Source organism: Solanum tuberosum, unplaced genomic scaffold, assembly GCF_000226075.1.
Source record: "Solanum tuberosum cultivar DM 1-3 516 R44 unplaced genomic scaffold, SolTub_3.0 scf00040, whole genome shotgun sequence".
Lineage (NCBI taxonomy): Eukaryota > Viridiplantae > Streptophyta > Magnoliopsida > Solanales > Solanaceae > Solanum > Solanum tuberosum.
Window position 1 is genome coordinate 939,791 of NW_006238964.1, and position 27,638 is coordinate 967,428.

The 27,638-nt window shown below is 33.7% G+C and overlaps 2 protein-coding genes and 1 non-coding gene across 3 annotated transcripts; all 3 read right to left on the reverse strand.

Annotated features, from left to right (window-relative positions):
- Positions 1–204: 204 nt before the first annotated feature.
- LOC102604143 (trihelix transcription factor ASIL2) lies at positions 205–1,875 on the reverse strand. The gene has a single exon (XM_006342881.2). The coding sequence runs from the start codon at positions 1,462–1,464 to the stop codon at positions 343–345; it is 1,122 nt and encodes a 373-aa protein (XP_006342943.1). The 5' UTR covers positions 1,465–1,875; the 3' UTR covers positions 205–342.
- Positions 1,876–2,604: 729 nt separating this feature from the next.
- On the reverse strand, positions 2,605–2,677 carry TRNAA-UGC (transfer RNA alanine (anticodon UGC)). The gene has a single exon. It is a non-coding gene; the product is annotated as a tRNA-Ala (tRNA).
- Positions 2,678–3,543: 866 nt separating this feature from the next.
- On the reverse strand, positions 3,544–13,084 carry PPS7 (transcription initiation factor TFIID subunit 12b-like). Its single transcript, NM_001288381.1, is given in 9 exon segments — positions 3,544–3,900; positions 4,822–5,048; positions 5,129–5,164; positions 5,933–5,997; positions 7,227–7,305; positions 7,565–7,639; positions 8,105–8,605; positions 11,505–11,714; positions 12,193–13,084. Coding segments are annotated over 8 exon segments (1,920 nt in total). The 5' UTR covers positions 12,973–13,084; the 3' UTR covers positions 3,544–3,900; positions 4,822–4,874.
- Positions 13,085–27,638: the final 14,554 nt, after the last annotated feature.

Genomic DNA, 27,638 nt, shown 5'->3' on the forward strand with positions numbered 1-27,638 from the left:
ATAAAAGTAGAACACCTTCTACACATTAGCCTTGATTGAGTCTCGAATCGGAGCTCTCATCGTGGGGAGCAAAACGAGTATGAGGCCAATGAACTTAAACTCCATAAACAATTTGGAGTTTTGTAGAAGTTAAAAGACTATTTTATTGTGTTCACTTTGTTGTTCAAATAAATGTAAGTCAATCTATGTATAAAAGGAAAGGCAAAGATGGAAAGCTTAGTTCAGTCAAATAAACTATCAATTGAGAATTAATGAACTATATAATATTCTACAACTTGGCTTTCAAATGAAGACGCATTACAAATACAAACCTCTGTCAGATACCGAGATCTTTATTAGACCTTAAATACTGCTATCACTGTTGTTGTTGTTGTTGTTGTTATGGTTGCTGGTGGCGGCAGCATGGTTGTTGCTGTGATGGTTGCTGTTTCCACTTCTCCTGTGCTTAAGCTGTGAAATTTCCAATTGTGTATTCATGAAGAACTGCATTCTCTGCAATTCCATTTCTTTCGCAAATTTCATCCTCTGCTTCTCCATCTCCACCATTTGTTGCAGCTTCGCGCTCTCTGTTTGTTCATATGCTTCCCCGAATTTTAGTATTGCCTGTGTCAATTCCCTCACTGAATTCCCCCAATTTTTGTTTCCACCTTCCTTTCCACTAGCTTCTCCAATTCCAATTCCTCCCTGCCTTAATGCGCTTGAATTCAGCATTTCCTTCTGAAACCTTGGTCTCTTTTTTTGAAATGTGCCCGGAGGAAAACTGTCGGTTGAAGCAGGTGAAAGGTCCGGTTCTGACTCCGATTCCGATGTGTCTGAATCCATGTGAGGCCTTTTCCGGGACGGTTGCTTTTGCTTCTGCAGCTGTTGATGTTGTCGAAGCTGAGGAAGGGACCTGACTCCCATAGGAATACCCATAGGCACATGCTGATTACCTGAATACAAATTAGACGGTCCGGCAGCGACGGTAGGATTGATCTTAGCCGTCGGACCTATCAACATATCGAGCTTATCAAAGAAAGGCCACTTGCTTGGTCCTTGACCCGCAGCGATCTTAGATTTCTCCAGCTTGTATTTCTTCTTTACAGTATCAATTCGATTTTTGCACTGAATATCAGTTTTAGGCGTTTTTCTATAATCCTCCTGACGGCAAACAATGTCAGCAACATCTTTCCAGTGCTTCTGCTTCAAATTACCTCTACTCAATTCCATGTACCGCTCACCCCAAGCCTCGATCAGTACAGCCGTAGCCTCTTCACTCCAACAATCCTCCCTTCCACCACCACCACTACCACCGCCGCCAGACGCTCCAGCAGGTCTCGATTGCTGTATCGGTAGAGCCAAAGTCAAGGTGTTCTGAGGAGGCGCTGATGCTACCGTCACCGTTATCCTCCCGTTAGATCGCGGCGATTCCGGAGATCCAGAACCACCGGACTGATGGGACTGAGTTTCTTCGTCGTTCTCCATAAACTTAAACCGTTATAGCAGATTCCGGTACGCCGATCTGAGAGTTTGTAGAAAGAGAAGATGAAGAAGGAATTTTAGGTTAGGGTTTCGGTTGACCGGCGGTATATAATGAGGGAAGGGACTGTTTGGTTAGTATTTGAGTTTAGTTTTGGGTAAAAGTTTTATTTTTTGGACAATTTATCGGTGGACGGAAAAAACAGAGATGGCGTGACGGCGTCGGTCTTAGGGTGCCGAGGAGTAGGACACGTGGCGGCTAGGTATAGGTCGGAAAGCCGACTACTTTTACAGGAAATCCGTCTCCGGCGGCGTAAAGACCAATTAGGCCGGCTTAAGGTTTGTTAATACTCCAATATTTTATATTATCACATAATTAACAGGACACTATAATTACTCCTTTTTTCTCTTCAAGTATTAATTATGAAGGTGTTAATTAACACAGTACAATGATGATATTGTGTACGCATTTTTCTTTTTGAACTTTACTTATGAAATTGAATATAGTATTGTTGTTATTGTTATTGTTATTTTATGAAACTAGTGAGGATGTCTCAATAAAAGGCTCAAACCATAGAGAGTACAAGTTTTAGAATAAGTAAGCATTCGTTCTATCAAAGATTTTGAAGCTAAAAATATGAGTTTTTGAAGTTTGAAGTTATGTTCGAACATGATTTTTTTTTAAAAGAACCCCAAAACTAGTTCGAGCCAACTTTTTGGAGATTGAAACATTTGAAGATCAAATTTCATAATCAAACAATTATTTAAAGATACATTTTCAAAATTTGATCTAAAATCTATGATCAATTGTTAGAGAAAAATAAGACTAAATATCATAATTGTAACGTTCTTACTTACGTGTTTGGACCATACTCTCTATTTCCAAATAATGAAATGTTATTGGTCATAACGTCTTAAGGAAATTTTCAAATAATCAACTTCTTTTGATAAGATTTTACTCTTGCCAACTTCTTTGAATTGACAACTTAATATAATTTTAGATTATTTTATTTTCCAAGTTTAACTTGAAATAGTTCGAATTGACAACTTAAGAGAAATAATGCATCACTCATAAGAGGTTAAAATATGAGAAAAAAATAATAATTCAACATTTGGTAGAAATATGAGAAAAAAATAATTCCCATATGGAGATGCGGGGGATCGAACCCCGTGCCTCTCGCATGCAAAGCGAGCGCTCTACCATTTGAGCTACATCCCCGATGCTACAACAATGAGAGAGCAAATATATCACTTAAATTCATCAAATACGCTTATAACTATGTATTCTTATTTGAACTCAGCAAATATATCACTTGCAAACAGTAATGTTGCGTACACACCACTCTCCCTAGATTTCACTTATAGTATGTTGTTAGTTGAATGTGTTTTTATTAAAATGATCTTATTAGAGTAATTTATTGGCATTCGACACCGCTTAAATAATATCATGTATATAACATTGTGAGATAGATGCCAGGCAGGTAATTAGTTGTGTGTTCATCATCACTAGTTTGTTGCTTTTCCTAAGGCTATATATTACACTTTCAACATCTGCATTTGCCTAAAGTACGAATCAACTCCCAGTGACAACAACGTGTACACAATTTTACCCCTACTTTGTAAAAGTAGAGAGATTCCCTTTTCGATAGACCTTCGGCTCAAGTAAAAACATATCAGCATCAATAAGAAAAGGAATATGATGACTCCTTAGCTTCTTATTTTCCTTACTGGAGTCGTTCATGAAGGAATATAATCTAATGAAAGTTACTAGTTTATACAGGTACATAGAAGTCAACCATTTCCAGAAAGTGAATTACAGGAAATTCGTCCTCAATAGTCAATATATTTGAATCAGATGACTAATTTGCCGATCTAAATTCTGCTAGTTATATATGTTGATGAAGGCAGTTTATGATACGTTATAAATTCTCATAGCTTTTGAGATGATGATTGATAGTATTGCAGAAGCTTAGATAAATCGGTAATATGGTGACTGCTAGAGTGTTCTCTTGTAATGAAAATGTCACAAGGATTTTCTATAGTAATTTTCACGTCTCTATCATTGTGAAATCTTAAAAGGTACCCTTGAAAAAAAAACCGTTTGTGATTTGTAACATCATAAAACCTGTTTGATACAGCGTTTCAACTATGATTAAGGGGAAAACAAAGAACTTAACCTCATTCTTTGGTATCAGGAATTAATTTACAGGACTAGTAAACATGTTTTCCAGAGGGGTATGGTGGAGAAACCAAATTTGAGCAACTTCATCCTCACAGGCTGAATTAGCTAGCTACTGTAAACTAAACTGCGTAATTACAGGCCCTTCAAAACCATTCAACTATTGGTGGCTCATTCTGCAATGTTCCTTCAGATGCCTCCAACGTCTTGTAAAAACTTCCATTATGCTACACCTATATAACCTATGCCTCCCATTTCTTGATCTGCAAAATGGAGAATATGATTAGCTCCGTATATGTAAACATGGTAAGCAAAGTGCATGTCAAGAATGTAATTAGCTCCGTCTATGCAAACATGGTAAGCAAAGTGCATGACAAAGCGACTTGTGAAATAAGAGATAAATAGAGTGGTGAGCTGGGAAATATGCAGCAAGTCTCCAGATGGATGGACCAGATCCCATCTGCTGTTTCAAAGTAAAGGTGAGAACAGCTTCCTGTTGCCTCTAAAATTGGAAAGCATAGCTGTGGTGGCAAACTTACTTCCAAAAGCCCAAGTAAAATATTGTTTCTAACAGCAATGCATGCTCAATTGGCTCAAGATAGAGCCTTAGTGCCTTACTATATGCACGTGATGCTGACTTGTCCAGAAAAGGATATGCAAACTAGTAATTGTCATGGAGGGGTACAACAACATCTCTTTAGCAGTATGTGTTGTTCAGAATTATGACAGAAATTGAAGGTAGCATCCTAGACTTCTACAAAAAAGCAGAAAGCACGCTTCCGTAGTCAAGTGGTGTAGAGCTTCAGGGTTTAGATTCTAACACACATGCAATGATACTAAACATGCTTTACACCAACAAATGAGAAGTACCCATTTATCACTAGAAGCATGTCATGACAAAAACTGTTTTTTAATCGGATGTACCCAAGAACTAAACTACTGATTTGCAATGAAACCCAAAAAGAAATAACATTACTATCATTTTGCAGCAGCCAAGACATGATTTAGAACTCCAGACATACAGCACATTTATCCAATGGGCAACTGATATTGGTCTAGAGAAGGATCGCTTGTGAAGTGCAAACATAGTGATGGGGCATGAAAATTCAGGGCCACTATAGGCTGGGCTCTCCAGAAAACAAGCAAATCACAGTAGAATTCATCTTAAAAGAAGTAATACTTACCATCAAGGTCTGTACAGTTAACACGGGAGATACACCAAGAACTCCAGGGACCATCAAAACCTTGTCATCTCATGCAACATTTGAGAAGCATTAGACTGTGAAACCATGTTGTCTGAACTTGGAGGTCTGATCATGTGATTTGATTCACCCGCCCCTGGTCTGACGGTTTCCTTAGCACTACTATTTGTACTTGTTTCTGTTTGTGAGGTCTCCATCAAGGTACGTATCTGAGTCAAATTAACAATGATTCTAAAAATCATCCATCAAGATCGAGGCAGGTTATATTATCATATAGAATTGCACTCACCACATCCAAACGCTTTTTGTGGAGATCACTTGATGACTGCACAGAGTTAGAAACATTATGTCAAAAAGTAGCCTGAGATTCCACCCAATCTAAATAACTACAATCATTGATGAATAAGCAGATTACCAGCAATTGTGGACTACAATCAGCAACTAAACAAATGAGCAAGGATGAGTTAAAGATATTGTTACAGTTTACTATTAGTAGTCATAATTCTTTTTTTTTTATAACCGTGGTGTTAGGGCTTGCTTGCGCGCACCTCCACTAATTCCACAGGATATCTCCCACCTCCCAACAACAATAAATACCAGGTAACTTTGTCCACCAAGGCTAGGACAGAGAAATCACCAAGTATTTCTGTCTCTGCTGGGAGGGAGGTTCCTGAGACCTCATGGTTCTCAACCCATTTCATTTTTTGATGACAAGAGAAACCCGCAGCCGCTACCCTTTGGGTGCACACAGGGTAAAACCCCCGCTCCTATGCAATAGCTCACAAACCACATAGGAGAGGTAACCTGCACTAGGCAAGCCCGGTGCGACGAGCTTGACCCAGAAGGCAGACCCTTTGCTTTCGCTGGCAAGGGGTTTCGAACTTGAGACCTCCAACATGGAAGTCTCAAACCCAAACCACTGGGCCACCCCGAAGGGTTGTTCTCAACCCACTTCATTGACCACTAGGTCACACCCTTGGTGCTCTTTTAGTAGTCATAATTCAAGTCACATCATTATTCTACATTAGTGCAGATACAAGAAGGGAATATACCACCCATGAAAAGGCTAAGAAAAAGAGGCAGAGCTACATACATTTTCTGGATAGTGTTTCCTCTCTTCACTTGAGAAGCCTGGAATAGTCAAGTGCCAGTTTTTCTCTGTAGAGAATCACAACAACATTTAGATTAGAAAAATACCTCAGTTTCCTTTATTTCTTAATATATGATATAAAACATCTTTAGACGATACAAACATCTCCCTAAAATACCAACTGTAAAGTGTAAACAACATACCCTAAATGTCTGTGGGTGTATGCACATGCTTGTGCGCCCACCGAAAGCATATTAGAAGACATCATAAAGTAGTCCTCTATGAGCGATAAATATATATGACATTGGGCTGATATTGATGTTTACATATTACAAATATTTGAGATAGTACCTTGACAATAAATATACATGTATCACATTGGGTACGTTGTTGTAGTTAAAACATGAAATGGGTGGAAAGTTTCAAAACTACTTGATCTCTCTATATATACAGCTTATATGTGTATCTTTCAGAGGCAAGGTCATATTGTTCTACCATAAGGGTTAAGTTTGATGCTTAAGTTCCTGGAACTCACATTCAAAAGCTTACACAGATATAGCATAAGCTGCAACTACTCCTAATGATAAGAGAGAGTTTGGTATCATTCCAATTTTATCGGATGTCACCGAAGGGACAGAGGGAGCTTGTATTAAAACTGCATTTCGTCATTGAAATTTTGCTTGCTACTTATAAGTAAGAAAGTGGTGGCATTTCAATTCAAGCATAGCATTTCGATGCGTCCATTAGCAGATGAAAAGCTTGAAATGCATAAGAAAATGAAGGAGATGATACGATAAACGTTGGTATCAAAGTGAAAATGCTGACAAAACTGCCATTACCCAGTTCAGCATATAGCTCCATTTGTGAACATGATCTATGAGCTTTCCTATTATCATCAGAAACTAAGGAACACGGAGAGGACAACAGCTACTGGGAGAGCCTTAAACCTAAGGTATTTTATTTGTCTACAAACATAACAACCTTTGGCGCATTTTATGTCAATGAAAATGTGGTCCAAATTTTGTGAAACTAAACATTCCACAGAGGAAGGATGGTTTCTTCCCTACATTAGGAGTATCTCACTGCATAAGACTGTAAAGAACATACTGATCAACAAAAAGAAAATAAAGAAATTATACTAAAAATTTAAAAACATATATAGCAGTAAAACACAGCTTTTACACCTAATAATATAATCTTTTCAAGTAATTACTATCCCAAGCCATCATAGCGCTTTTTCAAAATAATGGAAACAAACTAAAGAACAGGTCTTTTATTTGCAGTTGCAGGCACAAACCTAGATGTAGCAGTACATCCTTGGACTCCAAAGTTGAAGATTTCCGATGCTTCGCCAAATTGCAAGCAAATGTAGTAACCTACAATGAGAATCAATGTAAAATATATTCATGTATGTCATTTTTCATGAACAATTTATCTGCAAAGAATTTCAGAAGAAACTAGAACAAACTGGTACAAGTGCCCAGATTAATAAATTTTAGTTCAGAAAAATATCAACCAATATATTGCAGCGATAGTCAAATGTGATACACACAGCAAACCCCAAAATAACCCAGCAACCAACATCCCCCAGAAAAGAAAGACAAAAAACATGACTAAAGCATTTTCAAGCCTAACCGAATCAATGAAGTCATCAGCAATCTCTAGAAGAAGATCTTCAACTTCAGGATCAAGCTTTCCCTGCGCATCCACCTGAAACATCAACATCAGTGAGCAAAATCAGCCGTAGGAGAACTTTACAATAGTACCAGTGTTGACCATAATATTAGGTTAGTCAGACTCAATCTCTTCAGTAAAATATTCCAATTTCAGTCAGTTCCATTCTCTTCAGAAAATTAGTTCAGAGAAATTCTACATGTTATGATTGGAAGCAAAGTGAATCTTTTATAGTTGGGAGGGAGGGGAGGAATGTTATCACCATCAGTATTCATAATCTGTCAGAAAATTCTGAAGTTTTTTTTTTTGATAACCGTGGTGTTTGGGCCAGCTTTTGCGCACCTCGACTAATTTCACAGGATACCTACCACTAGCAGCCGGTACCAGGTAACTCTGTCTACCATGGCTAGGACAGATGGAAAGAAATCCATATTTCTTTTTGAAGTTCCCAACACTGATAACAACATTTTAAAGATTGAGAAAGTGAAGCAGAGGAAAGACCTGTGAAACCAAATCCTGTATCTTTCTCTTTCCAAGAAGCTGATTGCTTGCTTCAGTCCCCTGACTTGAACTTCCCCCCGGAGTAGTTGTTCCGGATCCAGTAGCATCTGGTTGTGATCCAGTTAAACTCAAAGATTTTTGGCCAGCTGGAGCAGCCATCCTCGGGGAAGATTGCTGCTGATGTGAAAGCTGCTGTTGTTGTTGCTGCTGCTGTTGCAGTTGCTGCATCTGAGGGTGCCCAATCTGTTGCTGCTGTTGTACAATTTGGGATAGTTGTTGTGGGTTCAAACCCATTGAGTTTTGGTGTTGTAGAAGCATTTGCTGCCTTTGCTGTTGAAGACGAAAGGAAGGGGAATTAGGAGTAGAAATCGCAGGAATTGGCTTCAACCACTGCTGCTGTGATGAATTGTTCTGCATAATTGCAGATTGTCCATTCTGAGTCAACCCAGGTAACTGAGAGTTAGCAAATGACGTCCTTGGAAGACTCTGAGCCGATATTTTCTACAGCAAATTGTAAAGTCAAAGTGAGCAATAAAAACAAACTATTGCAACGTAATAAGGAAGACAAGAGAGTATTGGATTATATACATTAAATTCCACAAGAGAATTACATGTGATCTACTGAACGGAGAAAGCAAAATTAAATAAGTGAAGATAATCATGAAATTATGACAGCCTTAAATGACCATCAGCTTCAAATATCTAGCAATATGACGACATCCACAACTATGAAGCACTTTATAACCAGATTTCATCTTGGCAGATTCAATTAACTTGTAATTACACAAGGATATATTTAATTTAATTTTTAAGACAAGGGAACCACCCGCCACAACCCTTCGGGTGTGCACAGGGTGAACCTTGTGCCAGTGTAATAGCCCGCCAACCACACAGGAGAGATAAACCACTAGGCAATCCCGTTGCGACAAACTCGACCAAGAAAGCATGCAGAGGGTTTCTTTGTATCAAGTGTGAAAATTAGCAAGACGAGTAAAAGGAATTCCTACTGCTATGTCAATAAAAATATCTATTGGCAAGAATATTTTATCCAGAAAATCATTTATACTTCTCCGCAAAGTTCGAATTTTTTTTAAATCTTGAATAAGGTAAAGATTTTATTGATGTGAAGGAGCAAAACCCCAGGCAATATACAAGAGAAATATAAAATCCCAAAGATTAAAAAAAATCATAAGGTAAAGAATTTATTAATGTATAGAAGTAAAAACCTAATTTGATTATTTGCATTGCTTATCCGTGAATTGTTAATTGCTGAAACAGACACCAAGATTCTCTTTCGTGCCTTAAAGCATAATTATAATCAGAAAGTTCAGATCCTACAGGCTAAATCTTCTCCCTTGATGAACTATTTGTTATCTAGAGAAAATGAAGTGATTGAAGCAACTAACTCAAAGATGGTTTTACACAAAACATAATCCAACTAGTTGAGGGTTAAAATCATAGGATTATTTAACAAAATGACATTTGTTAGAAGTCTACTAGAGGAAAGAAAAGCTCGTTCAACTTGAATAGTATAACAACCAAAAACGTTGCTAACTAAGAAAGTCAAAATTAATAAAAGATTGAACTTTGAAGTTACACAAAAATAAATGCATCAAATTGTCCCAAAGTATTTTATAGAAAGTAGCAAATTAGGCAGTCAACAACAACAGCATACCCAGTGTAATCCTACAAGTGGGAGATACATCATTCCACGTATGACAAAGAAATGATTAATTCTACTGCAGCATTCCCTAACATACCAATTTCAAGTTCATTGTCATTTTCAATTTTGTTTTTAAATTTCTTCATTTCAATGTTGTTTTCAAACTTCTTCATCTTAAGTATGAAATTGCAATGTGTTAGAACACTTCCATCCTTTTCATTCAGCAGAGTTACCACTCGATGAAGCATCTTGCCCCTCTCCAAAACTTCCACTTGACTTTTAGTGTGTCTCCATCTCTCGCTCCTTCTAGACTACTGCACTTCCATGACATAATGTCAACTCGAAGTAACTTGTTAATTTTTAAAAATAGTAAATCTCCTACTTTAGGTCAGCAGTTCTAACTTGGCATGGAGGTCAATTGGTTAGGAAAAAGAAGAATTGAAGGGAAAACAATAAATAAGCTAGTGTATTTTAGCTTATAAATGGACGATCATTCTCATGCTTTCTTTAGCACTTCTTTAAAAAAAGGTTCAACCTCTTAGGAAAACAAATTAATTATATCAGAACGATTGTTCCATTCATCTGCCCCACTAACCAAATTTGAGAAATTGTAAGTCGTAAAAGGGTCAGGAGCCGATAAACCCTAACGTTTTCATAAAAATGAACAAAAAGGGGGAAAACAAGTCATAAATTAGGTCTACCAGCAGTAACATATTTTTAGGAAAAAAGAAAACCAGAGTTCGACTCCATGAAGAAAGAAAACCAGTTATGAATCTGTCCGCAAAGGGACAAACTGTGTTAATGATACTTCCACTGCTGTTAAATGCTCATAGTTGGCACCTCAGGACTAAGCTATTACAGCATATAAACCGAGAAATTGCAGCATACTCAATGAGAAACTGTTCATTCAGATAAGAACGCCATGCTGGAAATATAGTACTGAGGAACTGTAAGAGCAGCTAACTGCTAACCTATGTGTCTTTGGATCAACACAAGGGAATTTTTTCCTTACAAAGCTATTCTCACATCTAACCATAAGATTTTACATGGATTGAAATTTTGTGCCACCTCGAGTGGAACACTGTAAAGGGGTAGTTACAGTGAAAAATCTCTGAGATACAGTACCATGTGCTAAAAGGCTCTTAAAGTCTCCATGTGTTAAAACTTGAGATCGTCCTAATGAGACATTTTTTTGAATAAAAAGGTTAAGCGTGGACCTAGTGCTGAATCAGCATTTATTTACTATATGCTGAGTTACTTGAATGGCGTTACACATTTATGCATATGTGTCATTGTTGTGTTCGCATAATCCAAGTATCCGGTGATCAATTTAATAAATACAGTCATATCCTAGTTTCAAAGTTTAATTTATATCATTAGGAAAATAAAATAAAAGTTTCAAGATACCCAGAGAAATCTTTCACGAAAATATCTCGAAAAACCCTCTCACATGAAAGGAAATTTTCATGACAATGAAAACACAAAAAATTCTCTTTGGCTTGCTGTTATGACTAACAACCAAATTCATGACCTGATTGATTTGAAGAATAAATTATGTGGACAGTTTTTTTTTGGTTTATACAACTTGAGCTCAGATGTGAGAAAAATTGCAACCAGGTTTCCTGAAAGAGTCACCTCCATTTTACCACGGTGTCATGTGGAAAATTCAGCAGAACAAATGAGACGGATAGTTTTTAGCATGAAACATATATCACTAGCATGTTTCAAGATTGGCACCTGAGTAGTGGTGAGAGGATTTTGCTGGGACAACTGCTGTTGCCTCAGCTGACTTTGACTCATCCTTTGTGCATATGCCAGGGCCCCGTTTGCCCTTAGCTGAGAGCTCATGTTGAGAGATCCCATCATCCCCATTGCCTGTAAGGACTGGCCATGGGAATTCCCTGTATGGAATTGATTCCCCTGCATTAGACCCGCCTTCTGCCGTGGCTGAAACCAGAATAAAACTCCTTTCAGCAACACTTAAAAGCACGGCAATTTACACTTAACCTCATCAAGAAAAATAACAATGACAAATAGCAGCTGCGTTTCTTAATTTTTTTTAAAACGCTGCAAAATTCTCAAACAAAGTTATGCATTAAATGGCCCGGAATAGAGTTGGTAAAACATAATATAAAACTTTGAATCCATTTGCATGAATCCTACAAGTGTTAAAGTGATAACAATAACTACTACTACTACGTGTTAGTCCCGGACAAGTTGGGGCGTCTTTATGAATCTTCACCACGTTTCTCCATATGTGTTGTCATCATACCAAATTAAAGTGAAAAGGAATTTAAATATGTTCAAATAATAGCAGTAATAACAATAGCAATAACCATAACAACAACAACAACAATTTAATAAATAAGTTTTCTAGAGGCATATAAATCTATGATAAGGTGTAATAAAAGTGCTGAAATGATACCGAATTCAAAAATTGAGATTGCAAATTGAACTGGGCAACAGCCGCTGCTGCAACAGCCGCTTGTCCAGATAACATGGGCAGATGGCCCGTCTGTCCCATTAAAGCTGTCCTAGCTAAATTTCCGCTACCCATCTGACCACCTATTTGCTGCTGTTGTTGGTTCTGTTGTTGCTGCTGCTGTTGCTGTTGTTGAAATTGTTGCTGCAATTGTTGTTGCTGCTGTTGTAATTGTTGTTGCTGCTGTTGCTGGAGCGAAGTACCTCCAACCCCAAAATTCATTTGACCATAAAGTCCTCCTGATTGCTGCCTCATCAAACCAAATTGTTGTTGCTGCTGTTGCATTTGCAATTGACTCATTCTCGCCATTGAGGGTGATCTCTGCAAGTTTTGCTGCATCTGAAAATTAGAGGCGGACATCAAGTTGCTGTTACTGCCGTTAAGATTACTCGAATTATTCTGCTGCTGCTGGAGCTGCATTTGCTGCTGTTGTTGAGATTGTGTCAATTGCTGTTGCTGCTGCTGCTGCATTTGTTGAGGCTGCTGCATCTGAATTTGATGCTGCTGCTGCTGTTGCTGAGATTGGGTTAACGGGATTTGAGGGAGGTCAATTGAAGGCGATTGTGCGATTGAATTGTTGTTAGACGGAGAAGTCATCGTAATTCCGGGATTAGACGACGTCGCCGACGATGCAGCTCCGGCGGCGGATACTTGGTTTGTAGTATCGATTATAGGGTTCGATGGTTGAGTTAATTTTGGTGAAGATGACGGAATTTCAGCCATTTGTTTATCGGTTTGTGTTGTGATGATGATGATTCGTCGACTGAACGGAATTCAGATCAACAGAGTCATCGGAAACTTTGAATTTTCAGTTTGGGGATTTTGGGGACTGTGGGAGACTCCGTCGTCGAAGAAGAAAGTGAATTAGCATAGGTTAATTAGACTTCTGCGGGTCCCATAGTAGCCCACGTGTAACAATTGTCAAAAGTAACAATTTCATGCGGTAACCAATTTTTACCCGATATTTAATATTTAACCACTTGTTTAACTATTGTGCACAAGTGAATTACTAGTATAATATGCTAATCCCAATCTCACTTGTTTAGCCAGTATATATATTATAGGAAAAAAACTACGTAAATGAGCCATAAAACCTAATAATTACATGTATATATTCAAATTCAAAGTAATTCAAGAAATATTCATTCTCTCATAGATAATTACAATTCATACATCCCTTCATTAAAGCTAATAATTTCCGTTTAACAAATACTAAAGCAGTATCATATATTGTATTGATATCATTAAGACTGATAATTTTGCTTGACTGATACTAAATCAGTATATATATATTGTATTGGTATCATTAAGGTTTTTTGTTCACAAATTACTCATTAGTCAATGATACTTATGATACTATAATTATCATTGAATAATGAGTAACTTCTAAACAAGAAATCTTAATGATATCAACACAATATCAAATAAGCGAAATTATCAGTCTTATACTTGTTTAGTATCAGTTGAGCGAAATTAATTGGGGATATATAGTGTAATTATTTAATGGTGTATGAATGTAAGGGGAATATGTTTATAATTATTTTACTTTTATGGGATATTTGCTTAGTTTCCCCTGTATTATACTACTAATTTGGGGATAGTAATTTTACTGTTTTAGAATAAATGGTGAGATAAACTAATTTCGCGATTATTTAATACTTTAAATCAAACATGAGATGGAGTTAATTAATTTCAAATTTCATCTTGATATTATTATTTTTATCCTATCTGCCAAACAATCCTTAATGGAAAGGGTTAAAATATTTTTAACATATTAAAAATGATTCACAAATATCTCATGCAACATAAATAATATTTCTCCATCAAACTAATGATTGCTCGTATTTTTCAATATGCATAGCTATCTTTTTTGCCATGTACCTGATGCGTGTCGGGACAACGATTTTACTTGAACTCTATTTCATAGTTGACTCATTCAATCGTTGTGGTTGAACTTCAAGCAACGACATTCCATTGTATATACATGTAAAAGAAATTCAAAGCAGTGAAAATATGTACGTTCTTAGTGTTAAACTAATTAAAATAACAAATATTTTTTTTATAAAAATAAACACATAAGTTCCAATTTCTTACATTTTACATAATATAACGTAATATGAACTAATTTTGTACATCAACTTTTGCTTCTCAAAAGTTTATTATCAATTTGGCCTTCAATTGATTTTCGCCCAAGGAAAATTAATATGAACTACTCACAATAAGATAGAAGATAAATCTTTGTATATAATTACATGATCTGAAAGAAAAATTAAATCTAAATCCTTGTATATAATTACATGATTTGAAAGAAAAATAAAATTTAACGGCAATGCAATTCTCTTGTAGATGAGATTTATTCTTCATGTTTAAAAGAAATAATTAAGATCGGTGACCTTCAAATTATATATAAGAAAATTCTTTTTGAACTAATAACGAATACTTTTATCAAAATTCTTTAATAGTTAATCTAGTTGACACATATTATATAGTATCAAACAATTCAATACTCTTAAAGATCCATTGAGTTAATAAATCAATCAACAATAACAAGACGTTGACAAAAATGATTAAGGAATTAATGAAACAAAAAGGGATAAAAATAGATTTCTACGAACTTACTTGTGTAGTAAAAAAAACTCCAATCCAATCTTGATACAATATCAAATTGTTTAGCTTGCAAAATGCAACTTGATAAAAGCAATTTTCAAATAAAAAATAAAAAATAAATGTCTTAGATCGGACTATATCAAATTCAATGATGAGCTTTGAAAATGAGATTGTCATGGTATAACAATGAATTTTAAGGTGATTGAAGGGAGAAAATACGATAGTATGGCTATAGTAAGAAGGAGCTCACATGTACTGGTGGTGAAACTGTGATTTGAACAAAAAATGACTAGTTGTAGATGGTGTTGCTTAGGTTTTAAGAAAATTAGATTATTTTGGTGCTTCCTCCGCCGCTCTATCTCTCTGTTTTAGGTCTATATATATAGAAGAAAAAAATAAAAAAATAGAGAAAAAAGCGTTTATGAAAAAGGAAAAAAAATTAAGAGGGGTATTACTAAAAACAAGGTAAAAAATTTCTTGAAAATGTATTTGAAGTCAAAGGACCGGACTAGAATATTGATTGGGATATGAATGTTGGGGATGAGTAAAAAAATGTAGCACAATATTTTTTGAGTAATTTTTTTAGAGAAATTATAATTTTCCATTTATAAAGAAAATATTTAACAGATGTATAATTATATGAAAAAATTGATCAAGTTTGAAATTTAAATATATTTTGTGATATTCTAGTTCAAAAAAAAAAAGCATATGAAACTAATAACATTTAAATTATTATGTAAAGATATACTATAAAATTATTAAGTCATCAACTATATTTTATTGTAAAAAATATATTTCATTAATATTTACAATAAAATAATTAATAACTTTGAAATATTCGTTTGAATATCTATAATAAAAAATAAATGTAGAAGAGTGAAGAACAATATTATTATTATTATAATAATTAATAAAAAAAAATAAAGGAAAAAAAGATAATACTTGTTAGCACAAAATTTGATAATAAATAAATAAATATAATATTTATGAATTCGCGGAAAATCCATATATTCAAATAAATAAATTGATGAGCAAAAATAAAATGCAATAGTACATCATATGTTACGTTAGTAACAAAATCAAATGTTGAGCATATTCCCTGTTTATTTTTATTTGGGAAAATTTCATAGATGTCAAATTGATTTAATGAAATAACGTTCTATAGGTATAGTTTATCTAATTGCATTTCATGATTATAGTTTAGTTTGATATAAGAGTATTTAATTTGTATATTACGTTTTTTTTTGTTTATAATTTATACAATATTTTTTTTAATAACTAGATACATGAACGCTAAATAAGGTAACAAAAAATTTACATAATCACATGATTCAAGCACCATAACAACTGGTTTCCTCATACCACTGAAGCAATATTAAACGAAAAAATATATGATTCATCAATATTCTTGTATATTCAATGCGGAAATTAAACTTCATGTTTTGAACGGCAAAAAAGAATACGATTGATTTGTATAGTATATAATTGAAATTTTCAAAAATGAATTATCAGTGTTTTGTTCATTCTAATGGTTCACAAGTATGTATTTTTGTTTATACAAAAATAGAGAAATTGTATATTAACAATTATATTGTAATTGTTGGTTAGAAAAACTGAATGACACATTTTGTACAATTATATGCTTTACAAGTATAAACTATTTGTATAAAGTGAAAATTTCATATATGACATTTATTAGACTAATATTTTCAAGTTATAGCAGTAGAATAAAACTTTCAAGTTGTAACAATAAAAAATTTCAGGTTATAACAATTTATCAAAAAAAAAAAAAAATTTTAATTGTAAAAATATGTTTTGAAAAAAAAAAGATAAAAAAGGAAAATAAATCGATTTTAAAGAAAAATAAATAAAAAAACGAAAATAGGTGTATTAATTAAATTTGAATTGATTTATGATAATTATTAATTAGCATAAATTTAGGAGATTCAAACTAATTAGGAATATTTGTTTTCCTTAATTCACTCTAATCTGTTAAAATTAATTAAAAAGTCTTATTTTATCCATTTTTTCTTCAACGTTTCTCTCTCTGCGTTTTTTTCTCCAAAATTGTTGTCACTGACGAGTAAATCAATTTATTTATTTTTTGAAAAATCTTGATTTTGTTGTGATGGACGACTTCTTATCTATATTAATTAAACATGGTGGTAGATAAGATCCTTCAGGTTAGTATTTTCTATGATTAATTGTTTGTATTTGTATATTACTGAAATGAAAAAGAAAAAAAAAAAGAGCAATGAAACTGTAAATCACATTTTTGTGATTTTGTTTTTGTTTACTAGATTTAAGTTGTGATGTTTTTTGTATAAACAATGCATTTTGTTCATAATACATAATAATTTTTGTGAAACAGTAGTTAATGAAAATCTCTGATTTTGTTGGTACGTTTCTGATTTTTTTTTGGTTATTTTGTATACTGTATATACCCTGATTTCGTGTAAAATTGGCTTAATATATGAATGATTTGAGTATAAAAGTATATAATATTAATAGTTTTATCGTTGTAAAGTTATGAAATTTGTGGGGAAAAAAGTATGAAATTTGTTGTAACATTGTTATGAAACAGGTATTTCTTTAGTCAATTTGATAATAATAATTAGATGAATTTGGTATGCAAATTAAAATTATAATATGGAATACTGTTTTGTTTCCTAAAAATATAAATAAAATGTATAGGTAGGAATGAATTTGGTAGTATAAATTGAATGATATTGGTATGAAAGTGTATTTACTATTGTGTAAAAAAAAATTTAGTAAAAAGTATGAAAATTTGTATGAAAAGAGTATTAAGTTGGTATGAAATGTGAAATGTTATTTTTTATATAATGTGTTTTATGGTGTGAATTATTGTAGAATGTTTTGAAATGGTATTGTTATGAATAAGTAGTGACGATTGTGTATAAATTTGTGTGAGAAGAATTAACTAATTGGTATGAAAAATTATTCAGTATTGTGTAAAAAATACGAGTAAGAAGTATGATTATTTGTATGAAATGTGTATTAAGTTGGTCTTAAATGTGAAATGTTATTTTTTTATGAAATATGTTTTATGGTATGAATTCTAGTAGACTGTCTGGAATGATATTTGTATGAATAAGTAATGACGAGTGTGTATAATTTTGTGTGAGTAGAATGAAGTTGTGGATGAAATTTATATTATCTTTGGTATGAAAAAGTTAATATAAATACAACACATTTATAATTGTTTTGTATTATGTAAGACTAACTGTTTTTTTTAATGAAACAGGGAAATATGTTGATTTTCAAATGGAGGGGATAGTTCGGTGTGGTTAGTCGGAATCGCTGATTAACTCGGTGATTCGCCCTTTGGTGTAGTTTGTCGCCGTTTTGCACTAACATTCAACATGGTCGTGCTCTGTGTCATTGGGCAAGATGGTACTGCTTCGCGGAATTATTCGGCGAAACGCCGACTGCTCCTTTCATCGCCTTTTTGATCTTGCTCCTTCAGGGCTTCGCGTACTGGAACAAAGGGCGGAGTGTGTCTCTTCGGCGAATCGCCAAGTGTGATTTGCGGTGCTCAGGCTTCAGCTTCTTCGTTCTTTTCAGCCTTTTTGTTCCTTTTTGCGCCTAAGTGTCCATGCTTCCACTAAAACTTCAAATACCTGAAACTTAAGAGTTTTTATCAGATATTGAGACAAAATAAACATTTGAGGACACTATTTATATCAAAATAAAGCCCTAAATGAGTCCAATTTGTGGACTCATCAATCTTTAAAAATACTTAATCCACGCTTGTTAAGGCAATATAATTTACAATTAGGTTGTAAATTGTCTAGGATGAAAAAAATGTAAAACAAAAATGTAATTGAGGTTGTTATAAAATACAATTATCACTATTTTACATTGTCATAATCGTTTATACAAGGTATTTATACATGTTGGATACCAACTTCATTTTTTTATTTTTTTATTTTTGTGTTAGAATATGAATTTGGATGCCAAAGGTGTACAGTTTGGAGACCAATCATAAGTTAGAGTTAGCTCATGAACTCTAAATTAGTAGTATGATTTATTTTTAGTTAATAAGACATTGTAAAATCATAAACTCTAAATGTTGAATCCAATTTGTATGCATTTTGTACATAACTGTTATCTCGAGAATTTTATAGTCAATGTGTAATTTATCTTTAGAATGGTGTATCAATTTGGAATGCAGTCTGTATATAACTAGTATCCTGCGATTACAATAGTCAATCTGTAATTCATGTGTAGTTGATATCTTTTTGGAATAAAACTGTGGATATTATATATATCAAATACTTAAAGCTATAACAAACACAAAAATATCGTCCAAAAGTTTAAAAAAACTTGTAATTCTAAAAAGTTTAAGGTGCAATCAACTATCTCAAATTTGATCTCCGTGATCTTGGTGTGGGATAATTGCTGGTATTCGGAGCATGTTCTTTTGCTATGCGGGGTCCACCAAATTTGCTAGTAACAATGCCAATTACTTCACTCTCATTGGTTGCGCCATCATCATTCTTTGTTTTTCCATAATGCCATATGATTGTAGCATACCTTTGACGATGGTACTTTCCATCGATATCAACAGAACGCATATCAAAAACTCTATTACCGATGTATTCAGCAAATAGACATGTGTACAAACCACAATCACTGGAAAAAATTGAAAGAAAAATCAATTTATACCATTTTTATACCAATGTTAAAAATTTAAATACATTAATGAATAAATTGAAAAAGAAACCTTCCTATTAGAAAAAAATTCAATTTCATATCAATATTAGTCATAATTCATGCAAAACAACGTAATTTAACAATTCATACTATTTGCATACCAATTTAACAATTCATACCATTGGGCTACTGATATCAAACCAATTTCATACCAATGTCAAAACACAATTCATACCATTTGCATACCAATATTATATCACATTTCTTATAATATCCCAAAATCATATATTAAAGTTAGATTCATACAAATACTATTCACATTTCGTACAAGTTTCACCCAAACAAAAGTTTCGAAATAACAATAAGCATGTGATATTTTTATCAAAAAAATCACTAATTTGAATAATGTGAAAATAAATTAAATATAATACTTACCCTAAACAATTTTTTTGCCTTTTTTGGATATTGAGATTTCTGATTCCTTCTTTTTTGTTGTTCTTCTTGTTGATGGTTTTGAAGATTGAGCAATTTCTACATTTGTTTTTTTTTTCTTTTTTATTTCAATAACAAGATCAGAATTCGAATCAAAAGGGGTTTCTACAATTTTCCCCTTCCTCTTCTTTCCCTTTTGATTTGCTGGACTCACCCTTTTCTTTGTTTCATTTTTTTTCTCTTTTTGATCCTTCGACTGAGAGGAACCACAATTTGCAGGAATTTTAATATTCTTCGTGTGTAGATGTCATCCCACTATTAAATCATATAAATGTGGAAGAGTTCTACTGGTTTTCTTTTTGAATGAAGAAGGCGAACGTTGAAGATGGTGAGAGAGAAAAAGTTAGTTCTCTGTAAAAGAGAAACGTGGGGGTGGGGGTGTGGGGTTTGCGTGTGGATAAAAGAGGAAGGTGAAGGTTGTTGTGTGAATCTGGAAAAAAATTCCTAAAATGGTGTAAGAGATAATGACAATTGATTCTCTAATATTAATGTTATTTCTCTTATTTATTAATTATAATGTAATTATAAAAACAATAATTAATTAATAAAATAAAATAAAATAAATTAAAACTAATTTGTTAATACTTGTAATTTAACTGTTATAAGTAGTAATATAAAAAAAGTACATCTTAAGACTGTAATATTAAGTCTTAAATAGATATATGGAGTGATTTTTCCTTGTATAAATAAGAACTATTTGTATTTGTATATTACTATAAACTCTCTCTCTATATAAATGATTATAAGTATATAAATATAGCATTTAAATATACAAAAATATACATATATCTCAAACAATTTTGTATATAACTATCAAAATAGACAAATAACTATATACAAACTTATTCTATAATGTTCTTCAGATTTGTGAATATATATATAGTACTTAAATATACAGGAATATACATATACAACAATTTATTCATTCCCGAATTCAAGAACAAATATGAATCATTTATCATAATTCAATTTATTTTTTAATTATTATTTCATGTATTGAAAAAACTTTAGATATAAAATCACAGTACAGTAATTATTTTGTAACGCAATAAATATATTGAAAAACGTTTGTCTATAAATATAAGCATCACTACCGCTCTCTGTGTAAAAACCCTAATCAGTGGCAGCCGCATCCACGGCTCTACAGCCATGGCGGAGCCCCTCCTCGCCTCTGTGTGGATTCAACATTAAAGGATTCATCATTATTGTTAGACAATGATGGATCCTCTAATACTAAATTCATATCAGAGATTAACATTGGGGTCTTCCTACTTACGCTTTGAATATCTGTACCAGTAATGGGTTTGGTTTACTTAATGCATCTGGATCGTGGTTTTCTTATTAGTGTTTGATGTTTTTCAGTACTGATAAACGAGCATTGATTGTTCTATTCCTCTTCCCATTACTATGTATGTAAAGAGGTCTCTAGTCAATGCTTATATGAACGTTTGGAGAATGGTTGGCCTCTGGAATTTGTTTATGTCCTTGGGGTTTTCAATATTTCTCCTACAAATAATCCATCATTGCTCTAGCTTGTAACTAGATCTACAATTGATCTATTATCACTTTTGATTTCACCAACAAACTGCTTTCGTTAACGTATCATCTTTGAATTGAGTACTGGATATCAAGTATCTGTTTCTTTTTTGAGTTTAAAAGTTCTCGACTTCTCGTGCACTTGTTTTGTATTAATCAGATTTTGAAATATTTTTGTTTAGGTATAGATTGTGGTGTCATATACCTTGAAGTGTTTGGAAATTACTCCCTTATGCATATAGCATACATGTATCCAAAATAAGACTGGATTCGTCTAGCGTTGCTTATTGTGATAGAAGAGTTTGGACAATACTTCTACAACCAGAACTCATCGTAATTTATGTCTGTAGCACTCCATTGAGCTGAAGCTGTTATTGAGGTTGATTAGAAGTTAAAAACTAAACTATGGACAATTACTTGGGAATCTTATACGACATTCTAGATCCTTGAGAATCGTTTGAAATGATTTGTTGTGAGTGAATGACTTCTTTAAAGACTGAGATGGCTTACTTCCTATCTGATACACCTGTGGCTTGATTGTGCTTTATTATGTATGTGTAGCGTGTCTTGTGGCTTGATATTTTTTTATGCTTGTCAGTACTGATAAACGAGCATTGATTGTTCTATTCCTCTTCCCATTACTATATGCGTGAAAAGGTTTATAATCAATGCTTATATGAAAGTTTGGAGAATGGTTGGCTCCTTGAATTTGTTTATATCCTTGGGGTTTTCAATATTTCTCCTACAAATTATACTCTATAACATGTATCCAGCTCTACAATTGGCCTATTGCCTCTTTTGATTTACAATTTACGGCCATAAAATTCCTTTTATGTGCTATACAAGTGTACTTAGAGTTGTCTTCTTAGTTTTCTTTTATGTGTAAGTTGAAGTATTTTCCTTTTAATGTTCACATGAAAGAGTGAGCTCTTAATTACGGGTGTGTTTGGTGCCATTGAAAATGTTTCTTGGATAATAAGTGGGGTTCTAATATATTTTCTAACTTTTGAGTGTGTGGGGAAGCGGTGTGAAGATGGTGAGGGGATGATGGCTAGTTCCAGTGGATTCTCTTTTTGTTATTGCAAACCCCTTATTATGTAACTCCTATATTTTGACGCCGAGGATGATATTTGTTTCCTACTTCCAGTTTTGTAGCCATTTTCTAGAATTTTTGACCTACCAAACATTGGAAAGTGGAAAGCATTTTCCATACCAAACGCACCCGTACATGTTCTTTTTTAGTTTAGAAGTTGCTCCTGCACGTGATTGAGCATGATTTATGACCAAGTATTCTGTCAAGTATGTTTAACCTCTCTATATTGTAGAATGACATTGAAAGATGCTTCTTACTGTGCTATACAATAATGTTTTTAGCTTGTCAATTTGTCATATACCTGGAAGAAGAGCTTTTGTGCTAAATGAGTTTGTGTGTGGAACATATAAGTTGCTAAAATCAGAGTGTATTAGTTCTAGCATTGCTTAATTCTCTCCCCCACTTGCTAATGGGTGGAAGAGGCTTCTCATCGATGCTTACATTAAATTTGAAGTTTGTCAGGCTTCTTTGAACTCTTCATGATAGAGGAGTTTGGAAAATACTTCTACATGTATTGTTATTACAGGATCTCAATAATTCCTAATTTACCTATTTCCTCTTAGGTTAAGTAACAATTTACGTTCTTAGCAGGTCCATCCTGCTGAAGCTGTTGATACCTGAGGTGAATGAGAACCTTAACTGGATTGTGGGATCACCTTAGGCGGTAGAATGCAAGTTCATTTTATCCTGTGTTTGCTTAGGGGGGTATTGGCTAGTTGTGGGATTATTTATCCCACCATTTATTCTATAATAATGTAACAAGTTATCTCCACATATATGTTGGGATAATTTATCCCAACTTTGTTTATCCACTGTAATGTTTAAGGAAAAATGTAGTTTAGTTATACCTTTTGGTTTGTTTGGTTGTAACATGCGACAGTTCTTCAAGTTAGTTCAGTCAAATGAGCAATATCGCATTACATTCCATCTCTGCTTGTCTATTTTATCCATGTCTCTCTAGATATACATCGATCTTAACCGTTCTACTCTTAGTGTTTTAAACTGTTTGCTCACTGTCATCTTACGTGTTAATGCTTTTGCAGGCTGTTGGTGTTAAATCTTTGCTGAAAATGCTTGCAAGTCCATGTTTAAGGTTTACTCAGATTAGTGATTTACCAATGAGAGGCGATTAGTTTAGGTCCTATGACTGCCAGATAGTTGTATCTGAGGCGTGTGATGTATTTGATTTGTATATGTTAGAATAGAAGGTTACTGTACAAAATCAACTCACCCTGAGGGTGTCATTGCACTTCGTTTCTCTTCTGTCCGACTTGGAATTAATCTGTAATGTTCATCGACAATTAAAGAAATAACTTTTGTTTGACATGATGATCCCTCATGCGTTCACCATGTGTCTTGTGGTTGTATTCATCATTTAGCCTAATTGTTTTGATTATGAGCCAGATCCATTGGCAGTTACAAACTGAAGAAATTGCATCCATTTTCTCCGCCTCTTGACAACTCAGCAAGCAAGGAATCGTTGTCTATTTCGACTTAAATATACTAACATATGTTGAGAAAATTGTTGCGAAATGCAAGATGTCCCAACATACTACTAAATTATTAAAGGGAAAAGGGACGGATTTACCCCCGAACTTTAATAAATGGTACGTATATGCCCTCCATTATACTTTGCGTCCACATAAGTCCCTGCCGTCCAATTATAGGTACACATATACCCCTCTCACTAACGGACCCCTAATTTCTTACACGTGTCTTAATCCTATTGAATTACCCGTTTGACCCTTTTTTTTAACCCATAATCCAACTATCCGCCCCATAACCCAATACCCACCCAATTTCCTCTAAAAGGAATCCTAATTAAAACACCCAAATTAACACACCAAAATCAGTCCCTTTTCCCTAGTCGGAGGTCCCCGCGTATCTCACACACCAAAACCCTAGTCGTAGCCCGTATCCAACTATCCGCCGCAATTCCAGTTTGTCTTCGTCGAACTGATATTGAACTGATAAGTAGATGATGATTTACTCAGAGGTAAATTTATTGAGTGCTGTGATAAGATGATGATGATTTAAGTGGGGTATTTGGTCGAATCCAAGAGGCATTCCAGAAATTAATGTGTGTGCTGTTCGCAGGTTTCCAAAGAAGTCCAATTTGGCAAGTTCAATCATAGCTTCAGAAAGAGCAACAACAGCATCATACATTGCAGCTCCTTCACCATCTAATTTTTGCAGCATACATCCAATTCCCACTTGCTTTAACATCAGAAAGAGATGTAACTTTCGCCCAAACAAGATTGTGAGTGCTTCTCCGACAGCCAGCCTTGCCATTGCTTTTGGATCCAAGAGACCCTTTTATTGGCTGCTCTCCAATTGAGCATGCACCTCCAGTCAAGTCTGTATAAGTTTTGAGCTATGACAGCCACATCAGCAAGAGTAATCTGCAAATGGCTTTCCAAGTCCTAGATTTATTAGAGCTAATGGCAATCACAGAGATGGTGTTGTGAGTTGAAGAAGCAGTCACAGCAAGCAAAGCACGATTTTTAGTGGGTATTGGGTTATGGGGCGGATAGTTGGGTTATGGGTTAAAAAAAGGGTCAAACGGGTAGTTCAATAGGATTAAGACACGTGTAAGAAATTAGGGGTCCGTTAGTGAGAGGGGTATATGTGTACCTATAATTGGACGGCAGGGGCTTATGTGGACGCAAAGTATAACGGAGGGCATATACGTACCATTTATTAAAGTTCGGGGGTAAATCCGTCCCTTTTTCCATTATTAAAGGGTAAGCTTGTTCTGACACTGCCTTTTCTCGGTACGTTTTATTGAACTAGGTAATTTATCTGCGCAAATCTTTCTAAACTTTTGAACAATTTTTTCAATAATTGACTGTTATATGAAAAAAAATAAAATTATTAGGTTTTAAAAACATTTCAACAGAAATTAAATGATTTGACATTATTACATATCTAAAGAATTGTAAATATATATTGAATGATTAAGAATATCTTGAGATCTAATCATTTTTATCTTTTACATAATTTATTATAATATATGTTTGATGATATAATTGTGTTGTTAAAACTGAGTGATGTTTTTATGTAGCGATTAAACAATTTTTTATTTTATTTTTTTGTAAATGAAAAATATATAATCTGATAATTTTATGGTTAGAATAACTCCTTGTGAAAAAAAAATTATGTAAAATTTTTCGATAATCAATATTAATTATAAATAAGTCAAGACCGTTAATAATGTACACCACAACAATATAAATACATTTTTTTAGAGACAATCTACTTGTCTGAGGTCAAACGTTCAGTACTTTTCGTTATTGTTACTCTAACAAAATTTATAGAAGGAGAAAAATTAATTTGAAACAACAGCAAAATAATATTGTTGACCCTTTTAGAAATTCATTTTTTATTAAACTGCTGCTTTGAAGGCCCTTTTAGATAATTCATCAATGCAATTTTACGACTTTTTCAGAAATCTGTATGTATAATTGTTGCATTATGAAAGTACAAGTAGATCAAAATGTTGAAATCTAGACTCATGTTAAAGAAATATTCTCGAACATTAAAAAATTAAAAATGAGTCTAACCTAGATAACTCAAATGTTCAACAATAACTTGGGACATAAATGACAATAAATCTATGTTAATAGACATATCTTTTGTAGCTTAAGATATTACTTTTATTTATAGCAGGTTTTGTTTCATATTCTTCAAATTAAGCTTATCGAAAATAGTCATAATTGAAACCAAAAATATTTAGAAGAGTTGAATGAGAAGGAAAAAAAGAAAAATATTAAAAGAACGAAAGTTTTGTCCTTTGTGACTAAAACAAATTATTAGTGGCGACTATAATAGGCATTAGCAGCGACTAATTTTGCCACTAAAACATACTCTTAGTGGCGACTATTATAGGTATTAGTAGCGACTAATGTTGCTACTAAAACATACTTTTAGTGGCGACAATTATAGGCATTACCAGCGACTAATGTTGTCACTAAAACAGTCTTTTAGTGGCGACTATTATAGGCTAATCCAGCGACTAATGTTTTGCTAAAACAGTCTTTTAGTGGCGACTATTATAGGCATTAGCAGCGACTAATGTTGCTACTAAAACATACTTTTAGAGTTACCACTAAAACAGTCTTTTAGTGGCGACTATTATAGGTATTAGCAGCGACTAATGTTGCTACTAAAACATACTTTTAGTGGCGACAATTATATTCATTAGCAGTGACTAATGTTGCCACTAAAACAGTCTTTTAGTGGCGACTATTATAGGTATTAGCAGCGACTAATGTTGCCACTAAAACAATGTCACCTTAAGGAAATTATTCTCCTCTAGTACCCGAAGTTTAAAGGAATAGATCCTCTCATGATGGAACGATTCTATTCACAAGTGTATTGATACAAAACCAATGGTGTCAATGAGTCACTGAACAGAAGCAAAGTACACGAATATTTAATTGTGTAAAAATAGAAGAAGTTCAGAATTTTCGTTGTTTTAAAAATGAGAGAAATTTCCTCTATTTATAGACAAAAAAGGTAGTGTGAACAAATATTTATCGTGCCTTATCGAAAATGTCATAATTCTTTGGAAAAACTACAACTCTTCAGAAAGGTCACAACCTTTCATAAAAGTTACAATCTTCCATAAAAGTTTCAATTTTTTTTATAAAAGTCGCAATTTTTCATAAAAGTCACATTTTTCATGAAAGGAAAAGGGTATTTTTGGAAATAAATAAATTTAAAAGGAAATTCTTGCTTGTGGTGACGCTACGTAGACGGGTCTAGAATTATCTTTTATATTTATATATATATATGATTTCGATTAAAATCGCCCATCTAACCAACATATTATGAGTGGTCTTGAATTTTTGCGACACATCCAATTTTAAGCGTCAATACTCACTAGGTAGGTGCATTTCTCTAAGCCCAATAATTATAAAGCCCAATTGCCTCAGGAGTCAGGGGAGTGCCATTTCATAAAGTCGGACTTCACGCGTTCTTA